Genomic DNA, 23,559 nt, shown 5'->3' on the forward strand with positions numbered 1-23,559 from the left:
AAACTGGCACACATGGATGTAAGAATATAGATACAACATTTTGTTTATGTGCAATACAAAATTAGTTCAGGGACATGTATGTCTAATCATACATTCAGCAATGGTCAGTATTTTAACAGCTGTAACTGTGGCACCATAAAGTTAATGCTTTTAAGACAAGTAAAACTTTTTTAATATGCATTTGAGAAATTTAAAATTTTGCTTCAGCGTAAGTGACCTTCAGTCCTTGTTTCCAGGAAATGCAAATAAATTTCCTTTTTAGCTGTGGTATTTATAAGCTTGTCTGACAATTTGTAGCTTGCAGGTCTTAGGTTTAATATGGATTGTTTAGCCAGAAGCAAAGATGATTTTGTGTTTGTATCTAAGCACATGTTTTTCTTTGTGTAATTTTTATGCTGCTTTTTGAAAAGAAATAATATTGTTTGGTCTATTGAATTATAATGCTGTACATTTTACTAGCATCATGACAGTTCCTGTAGCTAAGTTCTATGCTTTTTGGGTAAATCATATTGTAGTGTGCAAACACATCAGAGACAATCTGAAGGCTCTTGTCACAAAAAAAAAAAAAAAAAAGAAAAGAAAAGAAAGAAAAGAAAAGAAAAGAAAAAAGAAAAAGGAAAAAAACTACTAAAATTTTGGGGGAAGAAATTTTGGAAATAAATACCCATTTTTTTATGATATTCCATCATTTACTTACACTGGTTATCATAAATTAAGGAAAAATCACAAAAATAGCAATAACTCTCTCAAAAATAAGCCACACCGTGTAAAATTTTAATATGTTGCCAAGTAAGTGTAGCTGAGTAAAACTGCGATATGCAAATGAGTGGCGCTGCTTTCGGAATACGTCATCTGCGAGGAGCATAAAAGTCCATGTTTGAGAGCAAGCCCACATATTTCACTATGACAGTGACATCAGAAATCTGAGATAGCCAATTCGTAACAATGACCTCCAGGCATCATTTGCCTGCAGAGCTACTATGGTGAGCCATTGGGAGACTAGAGGCAGGACAAAGTCAAACAGAAGTGGCCAGATGGCAAAATGTGAGTCCTTCTGTGGTTCATAGACTTTGGAAGCAATTTCAAACCACAGATTCAGCATCTAGGAGGTTCAGCCAAGGACGGCCAACTGCTAGGACGAGTGCCGATGACCGATATTTGTTATTATGTGCACTCAGGAATGGAACCGCTATTCTGACTCTTCTTAGATCCTTAGCAGCCAACGGAAGGTTGGTGTCAGCGTCAACTGTGCGTAGAAGGCTTCACAAAGGCGGTCTGTATGCGAGGCGACCAGCCATTTGTGTGCCGCTCACGTCACGCCATAGGAGGGACCGTTTTCAGTGGGCACAACAACATGTCCACTGGACGCTTGGTCAATGGAGGGTGGTTCTCTTTATGGATGAGTTCAGGTTTAGTCTAAAAAGCGATTTTAGGTGTTATTTGATATGGAGAGAACCTAGAACCCGTTATCATCCGTCAAACAGCCGTGAAAGAGATGCTTACGGAAGGGGCAGTGTCTGTGTTTGGTGTGGCATCTCTTTGGGTGGACACACAGACCTCCATGTCTTTCTAAGGGAAACCATGAATGCTCAGATTTATAAAGATGACATCCTTGATGTATAAACATCAAGGATGTCATAATAATATGGATATATAAGTGCGCCCATATGCCGGGGCAATAGGTGATGCTTTCCTATTACAGAACGACAATGCAAGACCACACAGGGCTCGCATCATAGATGATTATCTGCAACAGGAAACAATTATGCGTATGGAGTGGAATTTGAATTTCATTGATTCATCATTAATGGACAAAAACAAGAAAATTTTGAACTTGCACAAATAGGAAACATGGACAAGGTTCCTTTGATTTTTGATGTGCCGTCAAACAAAACTATAGATTCCAAAGGTGCAAAAAATGTTACTGTTAAAACTTCAGGGCATGAGAAAACTCACTATGCAGTTGTTTTATCCTGCTATGCTGATAGGACAAAATTGCCTTCTCTATTGATTAAAAAGTGTTCTTTACCAGGTAAATTGGGTATTTGCAGAAAGTATTACTTTGTATTTGCATTATTCTACACTCATGTCCAAAATTATCTTTACATACCCAAAAATGATGATATTCAATGAAATATCGAATCAATGTGATCCGTATTTGCAGGGAATGTGTGAAAACCAAGCCTAATTAGCATTATCCAATCAAAAGTAATCAAACGGTTTGTCATATGCAAATCTAGGCGTTACGTCATCCAAGGGTAAATCAAGCGCTTTGCGCAAACTGAATATTTGAGTGAATTTCTGCAACATAGCGTTTGATTTCAGTGTGTAGGGACTCAAAGCGGTTTGTTATGGCTTCGAAGTATCATTTGGAAGAATCTGTAAAGTGGCGAATTATCGGCCGTTTAGAAGCAGGGCAGTCAATCATGGAAACAGCCACATGTCTGAACATTTCAAGACAGACAGTCTCTAAGCTATGGAAACAGTTTCAAAATGATGGAGGTGTTGTAAGGAGGCCTGGACAAGGTCAGAAACGAATGACAACTGCTTCTGAAGATCGGTATCTGGCATTAACTGCCCGTCGTAACAGAAAGGCTACTGCTCGCCAGTTCAGAGCTTGCAGCCGCCACTGGAACTGTTGCATCACGGCAAATAATATACAGAAGGCTTAATGAAAAAGGCCTTTATGCCAGAAAGCGAAGGGTATGTGTTTTACTGTCTTCACAGAAAAAGAGGGATCGCTTTAATTGGTGTAAAGAACATCAAAACTGGACTGAACATCAATGGTCCCATGTTCTCTTTATTGATGAGTCCCGGTTTAGTTTAACTGGTGATTCTAAACGTGTTTACATCTGGAGGGAGTCAGGAACATGAAATGATCCCTTGAACATTGTGGAACGTGACTGTTTCGGTAGTGGAGGTGTGATGGTATGGGGTGGAATAATGATCGATGGACGTACGCCCCTACAACGTGTTCAGCAGCGGATCTGTGACAGGCCAGATATATCGAGATGAGGTCTTAGATCCTTATGTAAGACTTTTCAGGGGTGCATATGGACCTGACGTTTTATTTATGGATGATAATGCCCATGCACATCAAGCAAACCTCGTTGATGAATTCCTTAAAAGTGAAGACATTAAGCGAATACCTTGGCCACCAAACTCTCCTGACCTTAACCCGATAGAGAACTTATGGGACTACCTTGGAAGAGCAATTGCACGTATACATCCTCCTCCTAGAGATGTAAATGCTCTGAAGACGGCATTGCTGGAAGAGTGGAGATTAATTCCCCAAACTGTGGTTAACAACGTTATTTCCAGCCTTAAAACACGTTGTGATATGTGTGTACAAGTCAGGGGAGATCATATTCCATATTAAATTCGTAAGACTTAATTCTTTTTCTGAATCATTCCTTTTTTTTCTTAACTCTCTTTGTCACACTTTATTACCATTTTTATTGTTTCATGCTACAATTTTATATCATATGAGGTGATCTTCAATTTTTTCTTTTGTATTTATGTGTCATCATGTTATGTATGATTCCACGAAAATTCATTAAATTATAAGTCATAATCTCTGAGAAATCCGTGAATTTATGCATGTAAACATAATTTTGGACATGAGTGTATATTTAAAATACTGTAAATTCATCATAATGATCAGTAATAAAGTTTTATCCTTCTAAAATATGTATAAAAAAGGGATGCATCTTATAGGCCAGTGTGTCTTATGTGCTGGCAAATACAGTATATAGTTTAAATCTGATACGCCACAGCAAAACATTAAGTGGACTTTGTTTTTTTTGGGGGGCGTGAACACAAAAGTTAAGGCTTTGTTTTTTTTTGGGGGGGGGTGAACACAAAAGTTAAATTGTCATAATACAGTTTTTAAATACAGGGCTGTGCAAAAAAAAAAAAAAAAAATTGTTGTGGTTTCAGAAGTTTATAAGAAAATGTGATCTTTGCTTTTAATATAGACATCTGTTCAAATACCAAACCAATAAATCATTTAGGTTTTTTTTTATGAATAAAATATCTTCATATAGTACATGTGCATAACAATTTATAGGAGATTTTTATTACCATCAGAAAAAAAGGTTAATATGTAGATTTAAGGATTTAAACATCAAATTGTGTGCTGTTTATATTTTTTTTTAATATTTATCAGGTTTTTTATATGTTTATTTCATTTTTAAAACTTAGATAACTTTGTATTGTGGTGTACCAGGAAGTTCAATAAGTGCACTGCTTATGAAGAAATTGCTGTCTGTGTATTTATCTCAAGACAGGTGAGAATAGTTACTCTAAAACATTTAAAGCAAAAGTGCAAAGAGTTTCAGTTGGATCAGGTTTTATAATAAGTGTTTCTTTTGTTTCATCTTTCATTCCAGATCTGGATTGCGTTCATTAAAAGTTTTGGCCCTGTTTTGTGCAGTCTCAGGATTTGATATTCCTTTGCTGATTACAGCAGATTCATGTTGCTATTCAGTTTTTCAGGTAATACCATTTGCTGTTTATATAAGATGAGGTTCACTCTAAATTTTGAAAAGATTAGAGTTAATATTCCTAATTAAAGATGTTTACTATGTATTTACTTATTTAGAAGATTTAATTTTTCATTAGTGAAAAAAACTCTATGAGTAGTTCATATAAATGAAATAATGCTTAGAAATGTGAAAATGTTCTTTCATTTTTTTCTTTCTCAAATTAAAGTATGCTGTTAATTAAATTTTGGTGGATATAAAATATTTTATTTCATCAAATATATAGTATGTTTAATATATTTATTGCCACAATAAATTTGCAAGAATGGGATTCACGTGATAATGACAAATGATTTTATAAATATTCTGGTATGCAAGGTTAAACACAGCTATTCCTGTTTGGCATGCCTATGCTTTTGATGAATTCTCATCAACTAAAAGGTTAGTTAAAACTATGTCTTGTAATTAAAATTAAAATTAACTCAGTTTATTCATCACTACTTTTTGGATCTTAGCAATACAAACATATGTATAACACAACAATTTCATATATATATACAACACAGTAATTTCAGTGCCCGATCAACCTTACTTCATCTCATACAAATTCAAAGGCTGTCACCAAAACTTGGAGATTAAAAAAAAAAAAAAAAAAAATTGCATTCTACTGAAGGTTGTTATAGGAAATGGTTACAGGAAAGAATGACCCCCCCCCAAAAAAAATGAAAAACATGTTATATATCTGATATAAATCTTTTGGAAATCGCTATAGTAATGAAAATAAATTATTACAGTTGTACTAAATTTTATAAATGTTTTACAAAATTTAATATATTTTGGAAGTTTTAATACTTTTTTATAAGCTTTCATGTAGATCATTCATGATGTTTGTCATTTCAAAAGTGTGTCATTAACTTTTAAATTCTTTCCTGGTAAGCTGTCAAATTCAGATTTCGCACAATTTGAACAAATTCTTCAAATTGAAATGCAATGTTAATAAACTGATTTTTTTAAAAATTTGATTTAGATTTTCTAAAATTTATTAAAATACTTTTTCATACATATATACATTTAGTAAACAAACTAAAAATCCTTTTGTTTGTTCTTCTAGAATTTTGCTGTTTGTGCCATTGGATAGAGCTGCAGAATTATTTTAAATTAAACTTACATGAAATTTTTAATGCAAATTCTGACTTTTTAGTGATTGTTTGGAAATTAACATTATATTAAAATTTCAGCATATAAAAGTGCATCGTATGAAGTTTTGAATTTTTCTCAGATTAAAAAGCAAACTGTTTGCACTCTTTTTAAACAAAAATAGTAAAAAGATATTAATCGGTCAATTTTTTGGGGGAATAGGCTACACTTGGGCCTTTTAATCTTCTTTTAGCATCTTGAGATTTCCCTTGCTAGCATGATTTTGAAGTTACTATCGTCTCATTATATGCGACACTGTTTCTGTAAGCTTTTATATAATTTGCTCCTGCTGTTTGTTGCTGTGCTCGAAACTTTATGATCAATTATTTTTTAAACTATTCATTGGTAAGCTGTTGAGCTCACATTTTGCACACACACTTTCTGTGAATGACAGTGCAAGGTGATGCAATAATATTCCTTTAAAAAGTTTTAAATTCATAATTTGTAGTTCTGTAGCTGTAATTTTGCATACTTTTTAAACTTGTTTCTTGTCCATTGAAGGAATAATCTTTTTCATTATATCTTCTAATATTTTAATACATTTTGGATATTACAAAAAAGTACCCTCTTCAGAAATAATTCTAATAGTATGTCTAATGTCTTGAATTTTAGAGGAATCATTTAGACAAAGGTTTAAACAATAAGATACATAATGTGTGTATATGACTTTTGAATATGTATTTCATATAATAGATTGAAATTTCCACTTATTATTGATGATTTATCATAACCTTCCACTCTTAAATGTTGTAAGCCTCCAAGTTTTTCTATAATTACATTTGCAAGAACTTTACCGGGAAACATTTTATGTACTGGGATAAGTGCAGAGTTACCTTGCTACCTAGAAAACTAGAAAAAGGGAGGGAATTCGAAAATTGACCAAGAAGGTCAGGGAATTTAAATATTTTAGTCAAACTCTGGATATGGCAATTCCGTCCAAAAAAGTGATTTTTTTTCAAACTTTCTTGACAAATTATGTATCACATAAATGTCATTCAGGCAGCTGGTGTAAAGCTAATTTTCACAGCTTCAATCAGATTGTCTTTTAGAAAGGCAAAGTAAGTTTCCAGCAACTTTGGTTTCCAGTAACCTCGAGAATTGAAAGACTTGTATGCGCATGTGCAGTGCATGCTGAACTAAAGAAAATACCTTCCCATTCTTTATAAAACAAAATCAGTTTAATCCTAGTAATGGTACACATGGGATTTGGCAACATGATGATGAGCAGTAAATGAGTCATTTTGGTGTTGGCAATAGTTTTCAAAATGGTGGCCAAGGCCATAGTGTATGCTAGCATTTTACCACAATATCTTTTAAACTTTTTCTTTCTTTTAAATAAATACCTTATTTGTCGTTTTGCAGTAAAATAAAAAAATAGTAATCAGTTATTATTGTATTGTATTGTATTGTCAGTTATCGTTGATTATTGAAATTCAATTTTTTAGTAATTAACTTCATTTTAATGTTATTATGTTATTCGTGTCATTTAATGTGGCTTCTTCCCTTTAAATTTATTTATGATAATTTTATTATAAATAATACTTTCAAATTTTAGGCAATTTTGTCTGGCTTAACCCTGAAGCTAATTCTACCAGTATGATGACATACTATCACGAAATTTAATGCATATATCTTTTGCTTATGTATGCTGCTAAAAAAATATAAAATACCTGAATTTATTTTAAAATAGATTAAAATAAATTAAATTTTAAAAATTTATTTTAAATAGATTTCTTTCTTTCATTTAGTTGCAAAATGTGGGCAAAAAAATGTTGTAATCTAGTTTGGTTCAGATTCTAATCTCACTCTTTAGTGGAGAAAGCAACTCCTATTATAGTTACAATATATATATATATATATATATATATATTTGAATTTAACAAACATTCTCTATTCGTAAAAAGCAAATTTAAAGTTAATTAAATTTTAATGAAATTGAATTACAAATAAATAATTAATTATTGCTGTAAACTAATCTACAATATCATTTAAATTCTGAGAGCATATGTAAAAAACTGGGAATTTAAATGGTATTGCTAATTTAATTCACTAAAATTTAAATGAACTATTGTATTTAAACAGAAACTGTAAGTAAAATTTAAATGAACTATTGTATTTAAACAGAAACTGTAAGCAAAATTTAAATAAAGCTAAGTGCAAAAATAATTCATAAACTAAAGAAAACCAAACTATTAGAACTTGAAAGTTTAATTTTGAAAAAAATTATCAGGGAAACAAACTAGGTAATTAGCACTGAAAGCTGCTAAGACAAACAAAATTTTTTCAAAAGAATACAGTAAAGTTAAATTAAATTTAAATAATTCTCTTGCACCATTGCTGCATATAGGGGATTATATCTTTGATATATATATAAGGTGTGATTGGCAAATTTTTGTGTTTTCAAGTGGTACCATAATTAATTTCCCTCACAGCACAGCCAATGTGCATTACATGGATAGACTGGAATTTTCTTAAAACACACCTGGAGAAGTCAAGGAATTCCATTCTCCTGTTTAAGTGGCAATCCTGTAAGTGATAAAAAGATCCTTCCTTATAGATGGATTATTGTTTTATCATTACTCACCTTCCTTATATGAAATGAAAATTGCTTATCTGCAAAATGTCAGTTGTTTCATCAGCTAATGCTGAAAAGAACTGGTTTTCTTTAACATTTTTAAGATTTAATATCTTTCATTGGCTCTAAATTCTAATAAACTTGGAGAATTTCCATCATTTTTCACACTAACCAGCCAAAGAAAAACAGCATCTCTTATCTTGGAGTTCGTGAAAAGTAGTGTGAACCAAATAAATAACTTTACCAAGCTGTAATCTAGAAGAATTAAGCCAATTTTTCTATAGTAATTCAGTCACTAATTGGTAGATCTCTGTCTAATTTTCAAACCTTATGGAAAGTTATATATAATAAGTAAGCTTAAGACATCACACTTTACTTTCCTCAGGATAAAGGAAAGTAAAGTGTGATGTCTTAAGCTTTCGATAAAAGTAACATAACCAAAAAAAAAAAAAAAAAAAAGTGCTTTAGTACATGGAAAATGTGATTAAGTTCCTTATTAGTCCTAAACATGAGCACACATCAGCTATGATAAATGGAAATAATAGATTAACTGGTACAAGAACTCTGTCATCGGCTCTGAAACCAGAAACACTGGAATACGAACGAGCAAGATGACATTCTAAAGATATGAGAAGTAGCGAGCACTGTGCTTTAGGCTCTGATTGATTGAGACAGGCTAGGTTTGTGTTCAAGTTTTAAATAAAGTTTAATGATATCATTTTTCAGCTCTGCAGAAATGCAGATAAACTGCACATTTTTGGCACAATCACAAAAAATCATTTATAAGAGAGTAACATCAATGCAATTATTTTTCTGTGTAAGTATTTAGAAAGTTAAAACCATATTAAAATGAAAAATAGTATGTTTCATAATTTATTAGCATCAAATAAAGTTGTAATTTATGATAAAATTCTCTTCAGTGTTTTTAAATCTGCCAATTTCTTAAAATATTTTAAAGACAGCCAGGAAATCAGAAAAAATGAATTTAGTTCTTTTTTCTACTCACTGAACATGCATGCATTCTTATGGTAGGGAGAAGTCACCTAAAAAAGAATATTTTTTAGATAAAATAATTAGATTCATTGATAAATGTTTCCTTCTCAATAAGACATTAACTACTATTTTTAATTGTCAATGTTATTTAGATTATTAAATGCCATATTTAACTAATTACATTAAATATTTTGAATTATGTATTTATATAATAACTGTTGATAATGGTATATTAGAAAAATGCAAAATGATTAATAAATGCTTAGAAATGAGGAAAGTGATATATATCAACATGTATGATGTATCTGTAATTATTAGAAAGTTTATATAAAGCGTTACTTATTCAAAATTCATAATAATTCTATCGATTTAAATAATTTTATTTGTATCTTTAAATTAGCAATGATTTTATGTTAATAAATGCTTATTCAAGAATTTGCAAACAGCTTCTTCCACATAAATAACTGTGGTTACATTTAGAAAGTTGCTGATTTTTAATTTGCTGCAAATATCAGTAGTTGTAGAAGTACTTTTATCATTCATAGCAGTAGAGCTGATAATTATTCTAACAGTTATGCATTGTTTAGAATATAGTATTTTTAAATACTTTTAATTATGGTAACTGATTCCGTCTTTAAATTTCAGAAAGCTGTTGGTACGCATTCAAGTCTGTTTGCTGTAAGCCATCTTCTTGAAGTTTGCTCTTCTTATCCACAATATTTTAGTTCGTCTTCAACCCCAGAAAATTACTTCAAACCTGCAGATTGGTTAAAAGGTCTTCTTACTATTCTCCTGGATATAAAAGTTGAAGGTAACCATAAATGTATTTGGTTACAATGTTTTCGCTTCCTTTTAAAGATAACACCAGTTGTGGTACAAGATTATGTTACACCTTTGATTAAGACATGTCTTCTGAATACATCTGTGGTAAGAGATAAGTTATTAAAAATTAAACTTTTCTAAATTATGTGTTTTAAACTTTCTTTCATATTATAAGCTTATGAAGTATAGTAAAAGTGGTTGCAAAACATGAGTTTTGTTGAGTTTAGAACTAGCTACTAAATATGAAGTGTTTAAAGTCAATTTTGTAATATTATAACTATTTGCGATTTAATTACATTAAGTACACAGAGTAATGATATTTTAGATTAAAATTAATTTTTTAAAAAATATTTAGAGAAATGCATAATGTTATTAACTTTAAAGCCTAGACACTGAATGATTATAATCAGAAGAAAGTTTTTTATTCCATGAAGATGAACGAGAGATCTTAAATTCTTTTGAAAAGCATGGGATTTTCCCATAAAAGTTACACCAGATTAAATTTTGTGTAATTTGAAATGCATTAAAAACTCTATAAATTAATTTTAATGAAGCATTTGTAGGCAATAATCATATTCTATAGTTATTGTTCAACTTTTATAGGATATCCAAATATCTTCCGATTTCAGGTTTTTATGATTAAATCAATCAGTCAGATACTATTACTATAACCATTATTTTACTAATTCATAGAATTGGGAGCTAGAGGGATTAGGAAACTAACTAAAATTTTGGTACTAGAGAGTGTAGGAATGATAATAATTTAAAAAAAAAAAAACACATTAAAATGTTTTCTTTCTCAAATGTAAGAGAAACACAACATTGAAAATTTTTTAATTAGGAAAAAAATTAACATGCAATTCACTATTAATCAGGAGCAAAAAGGTTTTTGCTGATAAATCACATTAAATCAATGGAGTTTTATTCAAAATATGTGTGAAACTAAGGTTGCTTTTTTGCCAGATCTTTAATTTTTCTTTTTGTTTACAAGTGTAAAAAAAGGCAGAAAAACAATTTAAAATTTTATAGTTGCATTTCATTTGAAATTTATTATTATTTGCATCATAATATAATAATATTAGGAATCATAAAGTTAAATTAAAAGTTATTTTGTAGATTTTTAGAAAATTTTTTTTAAAATTTTATTTGTTTACTGTTTTAACCCTTTCCGGCACCCAAAAATGCCCTCTGTACTCATAGAAAAATTGAATGGGAAAAGCTATATAGTTTATTACAGTACAAAGTCCGAAATCCGGAACACAAACTAGTCCATATATTTTAGCCATGTTTAATTTTTAAGACCCTCATTTTTCAAAGAAATCTTCCAAATATATATATATATATATATATTTTAAGGGATATGAAAGGAATTGTTTGAAAAGAAATTTTCTATGTTATTTTCTTGGCTGTATGCTGATCTCTTTATTCTATATTAATTTTATTTTTTTATCTTAAAATCTTGCCTAAAATCGAACGGCAAACATCTGGTGTGCCCAGAGTGGGATCACTGAAACATCAGGACCAGACCAACAACTGTATCTTTTTTTTTTTTTAGGGTGGAAGGGAGGTTTGGTTATCAACTAAGAAATTGTTGGTGTATTCTGAAGGTCAGGGTTAATATTTTATAATTGTTAGCTCTTTAATTTTTCATTAAAGCAGTTCTCTGTTTTCTTTCGCTTTTGTTGAAAGGAGTTTTGTTAGCTGTAAGTTTTGATAGTTTTGACTTGTAGACATTTATTCAATTTTATTTTATAGTTTATGTTTTCTTAATTGTGGCTATAATATTAGTTTATTTTTTTGTCCAAAGGGACAATTTGCCCAGAAAGACTATTAATTTCGTTTTGGCATTTTGCATTGATTCACTATAAACGTTAATTCACTTTTCAAATTGTTGCCACCAAATATTATCACCCTGTGTTATGTTTAAAGAAATTAAATAATGAAGAATCTGCATGAATAAATGTATGTTTCTCGCATTGTGCTAAAAGAACGGTACCTAGAGCCATCAAATTTTGAATTATGTAATCTTCCACCGGATAGGGGCATCTAGAAGTCCTAATTTGGAATTTGAAGTATGTTTTATTATTGATTTCATATTTTGTAATGAATTTCAACCAATGTCAACATTGTACGGTATTAAAAAAAATTAAAAAAAAAAAAAAACTGCAGCGTGCGAGACTGTGTATCAGAAATTCTAAATATATGCTCATTTCAAAATTATTTTGGGATATTGCTGTTGAATTGAATTTTATGGTTTAAATGCAAAGAACATGATATTTAATAAATAAAGGCAACACACAAAATGTTAAAAAAGTGTCTCTTTGGGCATAATGTAAAAGATTAAAGCTTTCAGGTTTTTTAAATATTTTTTCTGATTTGTAATTATTTTGCAAATGGATTGGAGAGGGCTGACCATTTCTGAAGCACTCAAGGTACTAAACGAATTGCATTCAAACAAAGAATCTGATACCGATCCCAGCACGTGTGCAAAACATGCCATGCTGGGTTGTGCTTTTTCAAAGGTGGTGTCACTTGCTTCGAAAAGCACCATCATGGTAAAGAAATAGAGAAAAGTGTTAATACGAAATGTGAATAATGTAAATATCATATAGCCAAGTTACTTTTTTTTCATTTATGCGCATGTAATCATCATATAACCAAGAAGAACTTTTTTGGGGGTTGTAGAGTAGCAGGCCTCCCCATACTGCACCTGGGTACTGCTAAATCTGCTACTGTAATCAGGAAGCTAGTGTTTTTCAATTATAAGCAAAATCTTTTACTCTATTATATGCTTCCCATCAGTACTCACTTGTGCTCTTTTTGAAGAATTAAAATGTTTCTTTCCTGTGTACTCCTCTAGTCCTGATTAGATTGCTTAACCCATAACCCCCCCCCTTTTTTTTTTTTTTTTTTTTTTTTTTTTGTTTGTTTGTTTGTTGAAATTCTGACTGTAAAAGGTAGCATGCCAGAAAGGGTTAAAGCAATGCATTTTGTGATAAAATTGTATTCAGTGATGTGTAATTGGTAGTTATTGCACATGAGTGCATTTCATGATGTTGATTCATAGTTAATGGGCAGAGTAATTAAAGAGGTATATGTAGACTTTTCTTAAGACTGTATATTTTTATGTATATTATATGGCTTCATAGAAAAAAGTATACATTGCTGTAACAAATGTACTTTCAGAGTACTAAGAAAACCAGGAAGGAATATTGTGAGCTGTTCAGTTGTTTGCTGCATGTGCATTCGCAACTTCACCAACTACCTAAGTTTTTTGTAAAGCTTTTACTAGCATTGACTGAATGTGTAAAAGAGGGTAGTGTTGGGAAATTAGTAAGAAGAGGACGGTTGCCTATACAAGTTTTAAATTCGGTTGCACTTCATGTACAAGATCTTCCATTTGGACAAACTATTGAATTATGGAAAATATTCTCTGAAACTTTTACCACATTTGGAAATATGACTGAAGTATTTGCATCTGATAAAGGTATGCGTGCATTCTTATGTTCTGCGAATTTCAGAGTTATTTTTTTAATTGATGAGTAAATGTGCTCATTTTTAATGCCAATAAAATTTAATATTTCTAAATAAAGTAAAATTGTTATAAAATTATTAAATAGTTATTTTTAATTGATGAGATTTTTGTTTAAAGTGTAAAATTATCTTCATATTTTGTGGTTAACTTGAAATTATGATTTCTTTTTAAAATTCCAAAGTCATTTTCAGAAGTTAAGATTTAATTAATGAAATTGAAGCATTGTTAAAAAATATAGCTATGCTATAAATTTGTGGAATTTAAATATTGTTAAAATAATCAAGATGATTATTTCTGAAAAAAAAAATTCAAATCATCTGGTTCATGGGTGAAAAGTGCGTACTGTGTATATCTGTATATAGTATTGTCAATGAATACATTAAGTATTGACAATACTTGAAACAAAACATGATAGTTAAAATATTATAGCAATTTGATCTTAAACTGTTATTTATGTAAACATAAATTTTGATGTGATTGCATAGGATATGATGTACTTGCAGCTATATCCAATTCAGCTCTTCTTTATTCTTGAAAAGCATTCTAGACAAGCACAGTTAAATTGGTGCAACCTGTGTATCTCTTTTTAGTAATTACATTTGCTTTTTTCACAATTTTTGCAATGTGTTTGTGTGTATCTGCAACATTGAAGTAAGGAAGATAAGTGACAGATTACATAGTAGCAAGACAACAAATGAGATAAAGATGTATTGATTGCAATGTAAAGGTTAGGTTAAAAATGATAGTAGCTTTTCTTTATCTTAATTGGCTAACTAAGGTTTTTGGCTTCCAAATTTTAGTATTTTTGTTTTGTTATTGCCTGGAATATTCTCTGATACTTATGTATTAACGCAACCACTTTGGCTCAGTTTGGCAAATTTTCTAAAAAAGAATTATGACTTATAATCATAACAAATTACTTATTACATAAAAGCATTTTTGCAGCCATATTTTGCATTTTTACTATGTATTTATCCAAAAGAATGAATAAACCTACTTTTAAGTGGTTTTTTTTTATTTATTTATTTATTTATTGTACTTGTGGAAATTTTGTGACAAGCACCGTTAAGAATAGATTTAAAGCAATTGTTCTGTTTACAGATTTTTGCGACAGGATACTATAATACTACAAAAAATTTTACTGCAGTTCCTTCCAAATCAGCAAATTCCACAAGCACATATTTTAAAACTGGATTTGAGAATAAAATTCCATTATTTGTGTATAAAAAACTTTGGAATACAATAAAAAGAATGTGCATATAAATATGGTAATGCTGGTTGTTAAAATTGAAGAATTATCATGCACATTATTGCCTGAAGAATTGTTATGCACAAGATTGTCAGAATTTGCCATATTTTGAAACTTTGATGATTTCTATCAAGTAGCTGTGATAATATACAAGTATTGGGTTTTTTTTTTTTTTTTTTTTTTTACATCTTGCAAGTATAATATAAAAGATGTTGTTTCATGTTGATATAAAGTGTAATTCTTATATGATGTTTTGAGCATTATTTAAGAATTGCATAATAGGAATTAATTTCAAAATAATACATTTCGGAGAGTTTTTTTTTTTTTACTATTTTGAGGGTAAAAATATGAAATGATCAAATTAAATACAAATTAAAGTTAGGATTTTGTTTTACATATGTATTATTTTTATTAAAAGTTATTATAATTAATAATAATATTTTATTTATTAAAAAGTATTAAAATATCTTTTCATAAAAAGTATCCAGCTACAAATAATAATAATTTTATATTTTATTGTGAAGTTGCAGGAGAATTAGCTGTGTTATCTTTGTTATTTCTTGTCTGAAAACTAATCAAATAGTATACAAAATGGTGATTTAAATAATAAAACACAATATTAAACTATTCTTTAAAAGTATATATAAATTACACCATTATATATATATATTTTTTTTTTTTATTTTTATTTTTATTTTATTTTTTTTTTAACAGGGCCTATCTTGTTTCTTGCTCTATTATTTTCAACATTCCTGCTGCATGCAAAATTATTTGATCCTACTGTCCCTAAAAATATATATATTAAATTCGGTGACTTAATTAAAGAAACTGATCAAGAGATGCAGGAAAATATTTCAGTTTTAACCAGAACAGACGCTGAGGTAAGAATATTACTTTCCCTACCATTTCTAGTTTAATTGTTTGTTTGATGCTAAAGGAATGAATTTGTACCTCTAGTAAATAGTAGAAAATTTGGTAATCATTGTTAATTATTGCCGGGTGTATATGCATAAGTTTTTTTTTAAATGTAGAAATTTGCAAAAATTTATATGTATCATTATTTTGATAAAAAAAATTATACTTTACAAATGGAAGGCTTATCCTTAGAACTAAATGCTGATTTCTGTTTATCATTATTTTTAACATAATTAAATCATAATTAACTGAAACAATTTGTATGACATCATAAATATAGCACTAGTAAAACTGAGTGATAAAATTTTCACATTATTGTAATGCCCATAGCCCCAAGAGAAGGAAAAGCCCGGCCGGAAAAAATAATTAGTCCGACGTGACGATCACTAACTAACGCCAGGTGGTTTGTTGGACTAAGTAATTAAAACAACAAGAAAAAAGTAGAGAGGATGAATGAGAAGACCAGTGGGGCAAAGGGGACTTTGGACCCTAGATGTCAGACGGGACGGTCCGATCCATCGCCTTTTTTTTTTTTTTTTTTTGTTTTGCATAGATTGTTTTCTCATCCGGCGGAGACAATGCCAGAATTACCTATTCATGATTGTACCTATGATATATAATAATCAAGAATTGTTTACCTATTAAAGTTTATTGTTATACAAACAATAAAAAGGTGTCAGTTATGTGTCGATCGACAGTTACATGTGTGAAGTAAATTAACCCCACGCTAGTGGTTTTAGATTATTACTTTGCTTGATGTTAAGATTAATGGTACTTAGATTATTTACCATACCTTCAAAACTACTGTTGGGGAAGTACAAGAATTTATTTTTGAGGCATGTTCAACCTGCTACAGTTGAACATAAAATTGATGTTATGCCTGGGGTAGACAGAAAAAAACCTCATTGTTACAGCATTCCTATGGCATATCGCAAGGAGGTGGACAAACAAGTGAAGGAACTTCTAGAGCTGGGTCTCATTGAATCATCGGAAGCAGACATAGCCCAACCAGTTGTGTGTGCGGTTAAGAAAGATGTGACAATCAGAAAGTGCATGGATTTCAGGGCTTTGAATTCGATCATTAAAGCTCCCGCATTTCCTATGAAGGATATGCATGAATTAATATATGTGGCTGGACATTCAAAATGGCTATACAGTTTAGATATGCGCAGAGGATACTGTCAAATCGGAATGGATGAATCAAGTAAACCACTAACAGCATTTTCAATTCATAACGGGACGTTTCAGTGGAACGTCATGCTGTTTGGTTTGGCAGGAGCATCAGGTATGTTTCAAAGAGAAATGAATAAGGTTCTTTTCCGGTACAGCGATTTCACCCTAGCATATATCAATGATATTATAATTTTTCTCAAACACGTTTGAAGAACACTCGAAACATCTAGAAACGATCTTTAAGATACTGGAAGAGTTAAAATTTTCTGCCAGACTCAGTAAGTGTGATTTTGCAGCTAAGGAAATAGACTACTTAGGCCATTAGATAGGAAACAGCAAACACGGCCCAGATCCTAGTAAGACTGCAGCAATTAAAGTGCTAGAAAGGCCCATGAATTAAAAGGGAGTCCATTCGGTATTGGGTCTCATGGGATTTTATCGCACATATATTCTGAACTATGCCGAGATATCCCGACCTTTGACGGATTTGATAAAAAAGAATGCTCCGAATAATGTACGGTGGGGTCAAGTTGAAGACGCGGCTTTCCGGAAGTTTAAAGATATGCTGTGTCACGTGACGTCTTTGGCCACGCCTGATTTTAATTTACCATTTCAGGTGCATTCGAATGCATCAGATTCCGCAGTCGTCTGTTGTTTAACTCAGAGAGATGCACAAGGGCATTTTAAACCAATAGCCTTTACATCCCAAAAATTTTGTGGTGCTCAGAAGAATTGGACAGGCATAGAAAAAGAGGCCCGGGTGGTTTTATTCGGGCTCAAGAAATTTGATAAGTGGATTTTCGGGGGGGGGATCATTACGGACCATAATCCTTTGAAATATCTCTACGAAAGTACACCTAGTAGTCCAAAATTAACGCGTTGGGCTCTCTCTTTGCAAAGATGGAATTTAAAAATCACTTATCGTCTAGGAGTGCAACATTGAGCCACAGATGTGTTGTCACGATTGGTATGAATAATAATAATGTTTAAAAAAAATCGAACTACAGGAGGTTCAGAGGTTCATAATTCGTGTCCTTAAAACACTTCTCGAGATAACTTCTTTAAGTGATGTTGGTAAATAAAAATGTTTGTCTAATGTAGAATTATTTATGCAGTATGTTTAGTGTAATATTGTTATTTTTTATACGAAAAAAAAAAACTGGTAAAAAGACTTTTGTATCCTGATAAGATTTTGTTTTCTAAGTACCCCCTGCACCTGGTCAAGTAGGGGGCTGGAAATTTTCAATATCCATGTCAGCCATCAGGAACTTTGACATTTCGTATGAAATATCAAGTGTGTCAGCTAATAAACCTATGAACTCTGATTGTGAAAAATTCGGAATGTTTTGTTTCTGATGAACTCTAGATTATTTCTAATGAACATTGGACGATTCTGTTGAACCTGTTGTGAAAATTAGCCTTAAGAGGCAAATCTTCATCTTAGTGGAGGTGGACATCTCTTTTCACGTTTTCCCAATAAAAGGAATAACGAATCCTCTTTAATGTTTTTTTAATTCCCATGTGTCCTCCAAACACTGATGCATGCGTGAGCTCTAGAATTTCATTCCTTCTGCATTTAGGGACAATTAATTGCTCTGCACTTTGTCCCAGAGTCTTGTCCCGATGAAAAAGAAAATCGTCCCTCACAATATAATTTCCTTTATCCATTTTCGCTCTTTCCTACATTTTAGACAAGTCAGTGCATTCTTTCTGCTGCTGAAGAAACTCCGACGTCTGAGATAAATAAGTTGTTTTCTCCTCAAAGTGCGTTCCGGCGTCTGGGATAGCAGCTGTGTGGCTTTGAATGTCCGTTTCTAACTTACACTGAGGTGTTTCTGCCCCTCTCAAGTCCGAGGAACCCTTCGATTCACAGAACAAACCACCGTTACTTCCGTCTTCGCTAAACTGTCGATCTGTACAAGTGATTTCGCCCCGTAACATATCTTAACACCTGTGGGGGTATTAAAACATCTTCAACTAAAGATTTTGCCACTGGGCAAAGTATCTCCTGATGCACATTTGCACACTTTCCATTAATTATTGCTAAAGGTAATTTTACTAACTCGCACCTTCTTGATGGTCCAAAAATTCTCTTCAAATAAATTGCCGATCCGCTTCTGGATCTAAAGTCTGGAATTATACTTTCCTTTACAACCGTTATCTCACTACCAGAATCGATTAATCCATTCGTATCTTTATTCTGAGGGCAGCCATGCTTAAAATGTTCTCTTGACCCGCATTTGTAACATGTGAAATTTTTCTCAGGAGAGTCTATTTTGCCTCTATTTGACAAGCCTGCTTGTCTGGACTAAGTTTATAACTTTCTTTTGGCTTTACTGTAATCCTATCTGGTGATAATCCCTCTTTAATATCATTCTCTTTCGTATAACCCTTAGTGTAAGATTTCTTCATTGCCGAAAAAAAAGTATGACATTCTCTCACTAACTCTTTCGGTTTCCACCAATTTTCACCTTTCTTAATACCAGTATGAGTAGCAGTTTCCATATCGAGCGTTTCCATTAATCTATCCGCAACTACTAACTGATTGACAGTTTCCAGATCCGTTGCTCACCTCAATATGCAGTAATAACTCCACATAGAATTTAATCTTGTAGCAAATTGAGTAAAATTTTCATCTGGGTTCCTTTTAGCCTGTTTAAAATTTTCCAGACAAGCCTTAAGTGAGGGTTCATATTCCCGAAGCACTATGGTTTTCAAAGCCTCGTAATCCTCGTACTGATCTTCCTCTAAATAAGTTAAAAGATGTGCAGCCTTGTCTCCTAATAAACACATTAGCACCTTAGATTTTAAATTATCCACTACCTTCTCACTCGCGAGGACCTTTTCTAAACTGTTGAAAAAATAGTTCCTGCCTTCAGGCCTTCACGGAACTTTCACCGTCAGCAATTTTATAGTTTTCACAATTTCATCCAAACCTTTAATTTTAGGGCTTATTGCTGAATCCACCGGACCTTCAGAATTTAGACTCCATTTTCCCACTTCGAGTCTTAATCTTTCTAATGCTATCCATTCGCTTTCTATACGTAATCTCCCCTGGGCTAGCTCCATATTTTCTTTCTCTTTATTTGCGGAAATGATCGAAGTTAACACTTTTTTAACTACATCTTCTTCATAGTTTTAATTTCTCAGAATGATATTTTTTAATTCGATCATTTTAAAATCATTAGAGACCTCTTCACCTAATTCATTGGCCAGAAGTACAAGACCAGCCTTCTTCCCTTTCAATAAATATGCCATAATGAAATATTAAGGCAATATTCAAAGCAATAAAACCAGACACTTACTGATAATTACCATAACATAAGTCTACAAATACAGCCACTTATTCTTGTAAAATAGATACACAAATGCAACCAGTTATTCTAAAAAATTATTTTACCTTCTAAATTTAAATACACAAGCACATATGCACTCTAATCAATTATCTGAGCTTTTACATACTTTATGAGTTGATACAAAAAAAAATGGCATTAAGTTAAATGTTACAACAATCCTTTTAACAAATTTTAGTACTTTACCTCAGAATAACTTTACATTTGATATGAAACAGTAATAAAACAGTAAATAGTACCTGCAGCAAGGAAAACATCACTGGAAGTTACTCTTCACTAAATAGACAGTTCCCTAAATTATTCATACAACAAAAACACATACAAAAATTTACATAAATATAATATATAACACTTAAATTCTACCGAGCTTCTACCATTTTCGAAGCTCCAAAACCAGAATTTCAATTGACCTGTGTTACCTCTAAACTTTCGTATCCTGATGCAGAATAATTTTAAACTTAATGAAAAGTAATTTAACCTCAGATAAAATATTCTCCTGCAGTTTGCTTTACAATCTTGCACCTTTTAGCAATATCTAAATAAAAGCAAATAATAATAATAATAATAATACCCTGCATCTGATCAAATAAAGAACTAAAAAAAAAAAATCAATACTCACCTATGTACTGAATAACATCGCGATGCTGCCACCAAATATATAGTAGACTGCCATAGTCGTGCCGATGGAAATAAAGAATCGTATTATCTGTAGCGTGGGGTTCATTTCCTTCACACATGTAACTGTCGATCGACACATAGTTTATACCTTTTTATTGTTTGTTTATCAATAAACTTTAATAGGTAAACAATTCTTGATTATTATATATTATATTATATAATATATAATAATCAAGAATTGTTTACCTATTAAAGTTTATTGGTTATTCCTTATTTATATGATTATTATATATTATATTATATAATATATTATATTATGCATATTATAGGTACAATCATGAATAGGTAATTCCGGCATTGTCTCCGCCGGATGAGAAAACAATCTATGCAAAAAAAAAAAAAAAAAAAAAAAAGGCGATGGCCCTTCAGACACAAAAAAATCTGACTGTCCTGTCTGACATCCAGGGTCCAAAGTCCCCTTTGCCCCACTGGTCTTCTCGTTCCTCCTCTCTACTTTTTTCTTGTTTTTTTAATTACTTCCGTCCAACAAACCACCTGGTGTTAGCCAGTGATCGTCACGTCAGACTAATTATTTTTTCGGTCCAGCCTTTTCCTTCTCCTGGGGCTATGGGCATTACAGTTATATTCCTGAAAATCTCATAAAATCAACCTTAGTAAGCAGTTTAGATTGCAATTAAAAGTAGAAATTTTCAAAATTTTTTAAAGTACTATACTAGTCAAATATTATATATATTTTAGATTTGTTTTAATTAAACTAAATATAAAAGTTAAAGTATACAACTGAAAAATGAATGAATTAAGAGTGAAACTGTTTCCTATGTATTTTTTTTTTTTTTTTTTTTTTTAAATATCTGTGTACTTTTGTACAAAAATATTTTTTAACTTTAATTTCATTTGTATTCCCTTTTACTTTTTTTCCCTTTCATCTTCTTTCCTCCCTTTTTTTCTGTGTGGTCTGTTCTATTATCAACATACTTATTGCTTATACAGCCAAAAGTCGTTAATCCGGACTCGTTGGGACTTCGGCGATTCCGGATTATAGATCATCAGTTTAAATCTGGTAAGATGACATGCAGAAATTACAAAATTAAAAATATGAAACCATAATTTATGAAATAAAGAACAATTATGATCTTTATTTGAAATGCCTATCATCTTTATTTGAAATAAGGGTATCAAAATTTACAAAAAGAAAAAGCTTAATATTTATTTGTTTACTTTATTAAACATTTCCTTCAATGTAAGTTGCTTCGTTTCATGTGATAATACTTTCTCTTTAATTCTATTAAACAGACATAATTTCTTGTTTAGTTACAAAGTTCCCGCGGTTCAAGTCCTATAATTGCTGTGTTGTTTTCGTTTTCAATAACCTGTGGGTCACTTTCTGCACTATTGGAAGCGAATTATAATGAGGAGGAACTTGATTTAAATCATATCAAAGACGGAGTACATCGAAATGAAATACTACACTTAGTAAGGAATTATAAGCCAAATAAAATAAAAACATCTGCCCTGAAGATAAGGATAGTGCTGACAGATCAACTTCCAATCCGTGGCGTGAAATTGATAAACAGATTTCGGATTTCAAAACATACTTTCGCTTTGTAGATACAAATTACATATTAGTAAATATATATCGGAAATTCTATTTGACATAATCGAAAGTTCAAGCTTACTTTTATGAAATTGCTCTAACAGTCTGCAAAAAATAATAAGCCGGATCCAATTTGAAGATTAAGGAACAACGCAATTTGCAACATTAACTGAATTAGATAATTTTAGCTTAGCGTATAACTCCGTTACACATTAAACGCGCATGCACACATATTCGCAGCCGTAAAGGTCTTACGCGCTCTCGTAAACACCTGTGCGCCACGCATGCGCAGAAAGTTTGTAGCTTTGAGGTTCGGATTATAAATCATTCCGGATTATGGGTGTCTGAATTAACGACTTTTGACTGTATATATAAAAATTATTGGATAAAAAAGACTTGTTTAATCTATTTATACTTTAAGCATTAGAACTATTAATTTTGTTTTTAATCTGTGTACATATAGTATTATGCCCAAATACTAGTTTTAATCTTTTTAATTGTTTTTCTTTTTAGGTTGATATGTATAGAAGGTCATTTTTGCTTGTATGCTATGCTCTTGGAGAAGTGAAACTTGCTTACTATGCTTGCAGTGAAGATGCCTTAGCTAAATCTTTAACATTAAAGTTTCCAGATGACGTTATGGATTTTTCATTATTGCATAATTTTTTAAACAAAGTTCATTCTGAAGTGTTTCCATTACATTTCAATGGATTGGATAAATGTCTGAGTTACCTTATTGTAAGTTTTTGAAGCGTTATTCTCACAACAATTTTTAAGGATTCATATTAATAATATTTTACTGTTCTTTAATAGACTGAATTTAATGTGAGTGGTTTCATTTTGTGCTAATTTATATTTTGTTATTGACTCATGATTGTTTGTAAAGATGGGAGAAGTTTGTTGCCAGCTTAAAAAAGAAAGAAAAAATAATAATTTTATTTAAAAGTCATAAAACCATTATTGAATTAAAAGGAGAAAAATAATTTATCATACAGAACACATTTATCATACATATCTCATACCCTGGAGA

At 31.2% G+C, this 23,559-nt stretch overlaps 1 protein-coding gene across 1 annotated transcript in view; it reads left to right on the forward strand.

The window, feature by feature from the left end:
• LOC118197064 (uncharacterized) overlaps window positions 1–23,559 on the forward strand; it is a 100,946-nt gene that overhangs the window by 33,215 nt on the left and 44,172 nt on the right. The window contains exons 8-13 of the mRNA XM_035368541.2: window positions 4,204–4,289; window positions 4,392–4,497; window positions 9,895–10,176; window positions 13,258–13,558; window positions 15,570–15,736; window positions 23,043–23,267. Of these exons, the coding sequence (XP_035224432.2) occupies window positions 4,204–4,289; window positions 4,392–4,497; window positions 9,895–10,176; window positions 13,258–13,558; window positions 15,570–15,736; window positions 23,043–23,267 (1,167 nt within the window). The remainder of the gene's footprint in view (window positions 1–4,203; window positions 4,290–4,391; window positions 4,498–9,894; window positions 10,177–13,257; window positions 13,559–15,569; window positions 15,737–23,042; window positions 23,268–23,559) is intronic.

The sequence above is a fragment of the Stegodyphus dumicola genome, chromosome 5 (assembly GCF_044657685.1).
Source record: "Stegodyphus dumicola isolate Sdum_Otavi_A_Nest chromosome 5, ASM4465768v1".
NCBI lineage: Eukaryota > Metazoa > Arthropoda > Arachnida > Araneae > Eresidae > Stegodyphus > Stegodyphus dumicola.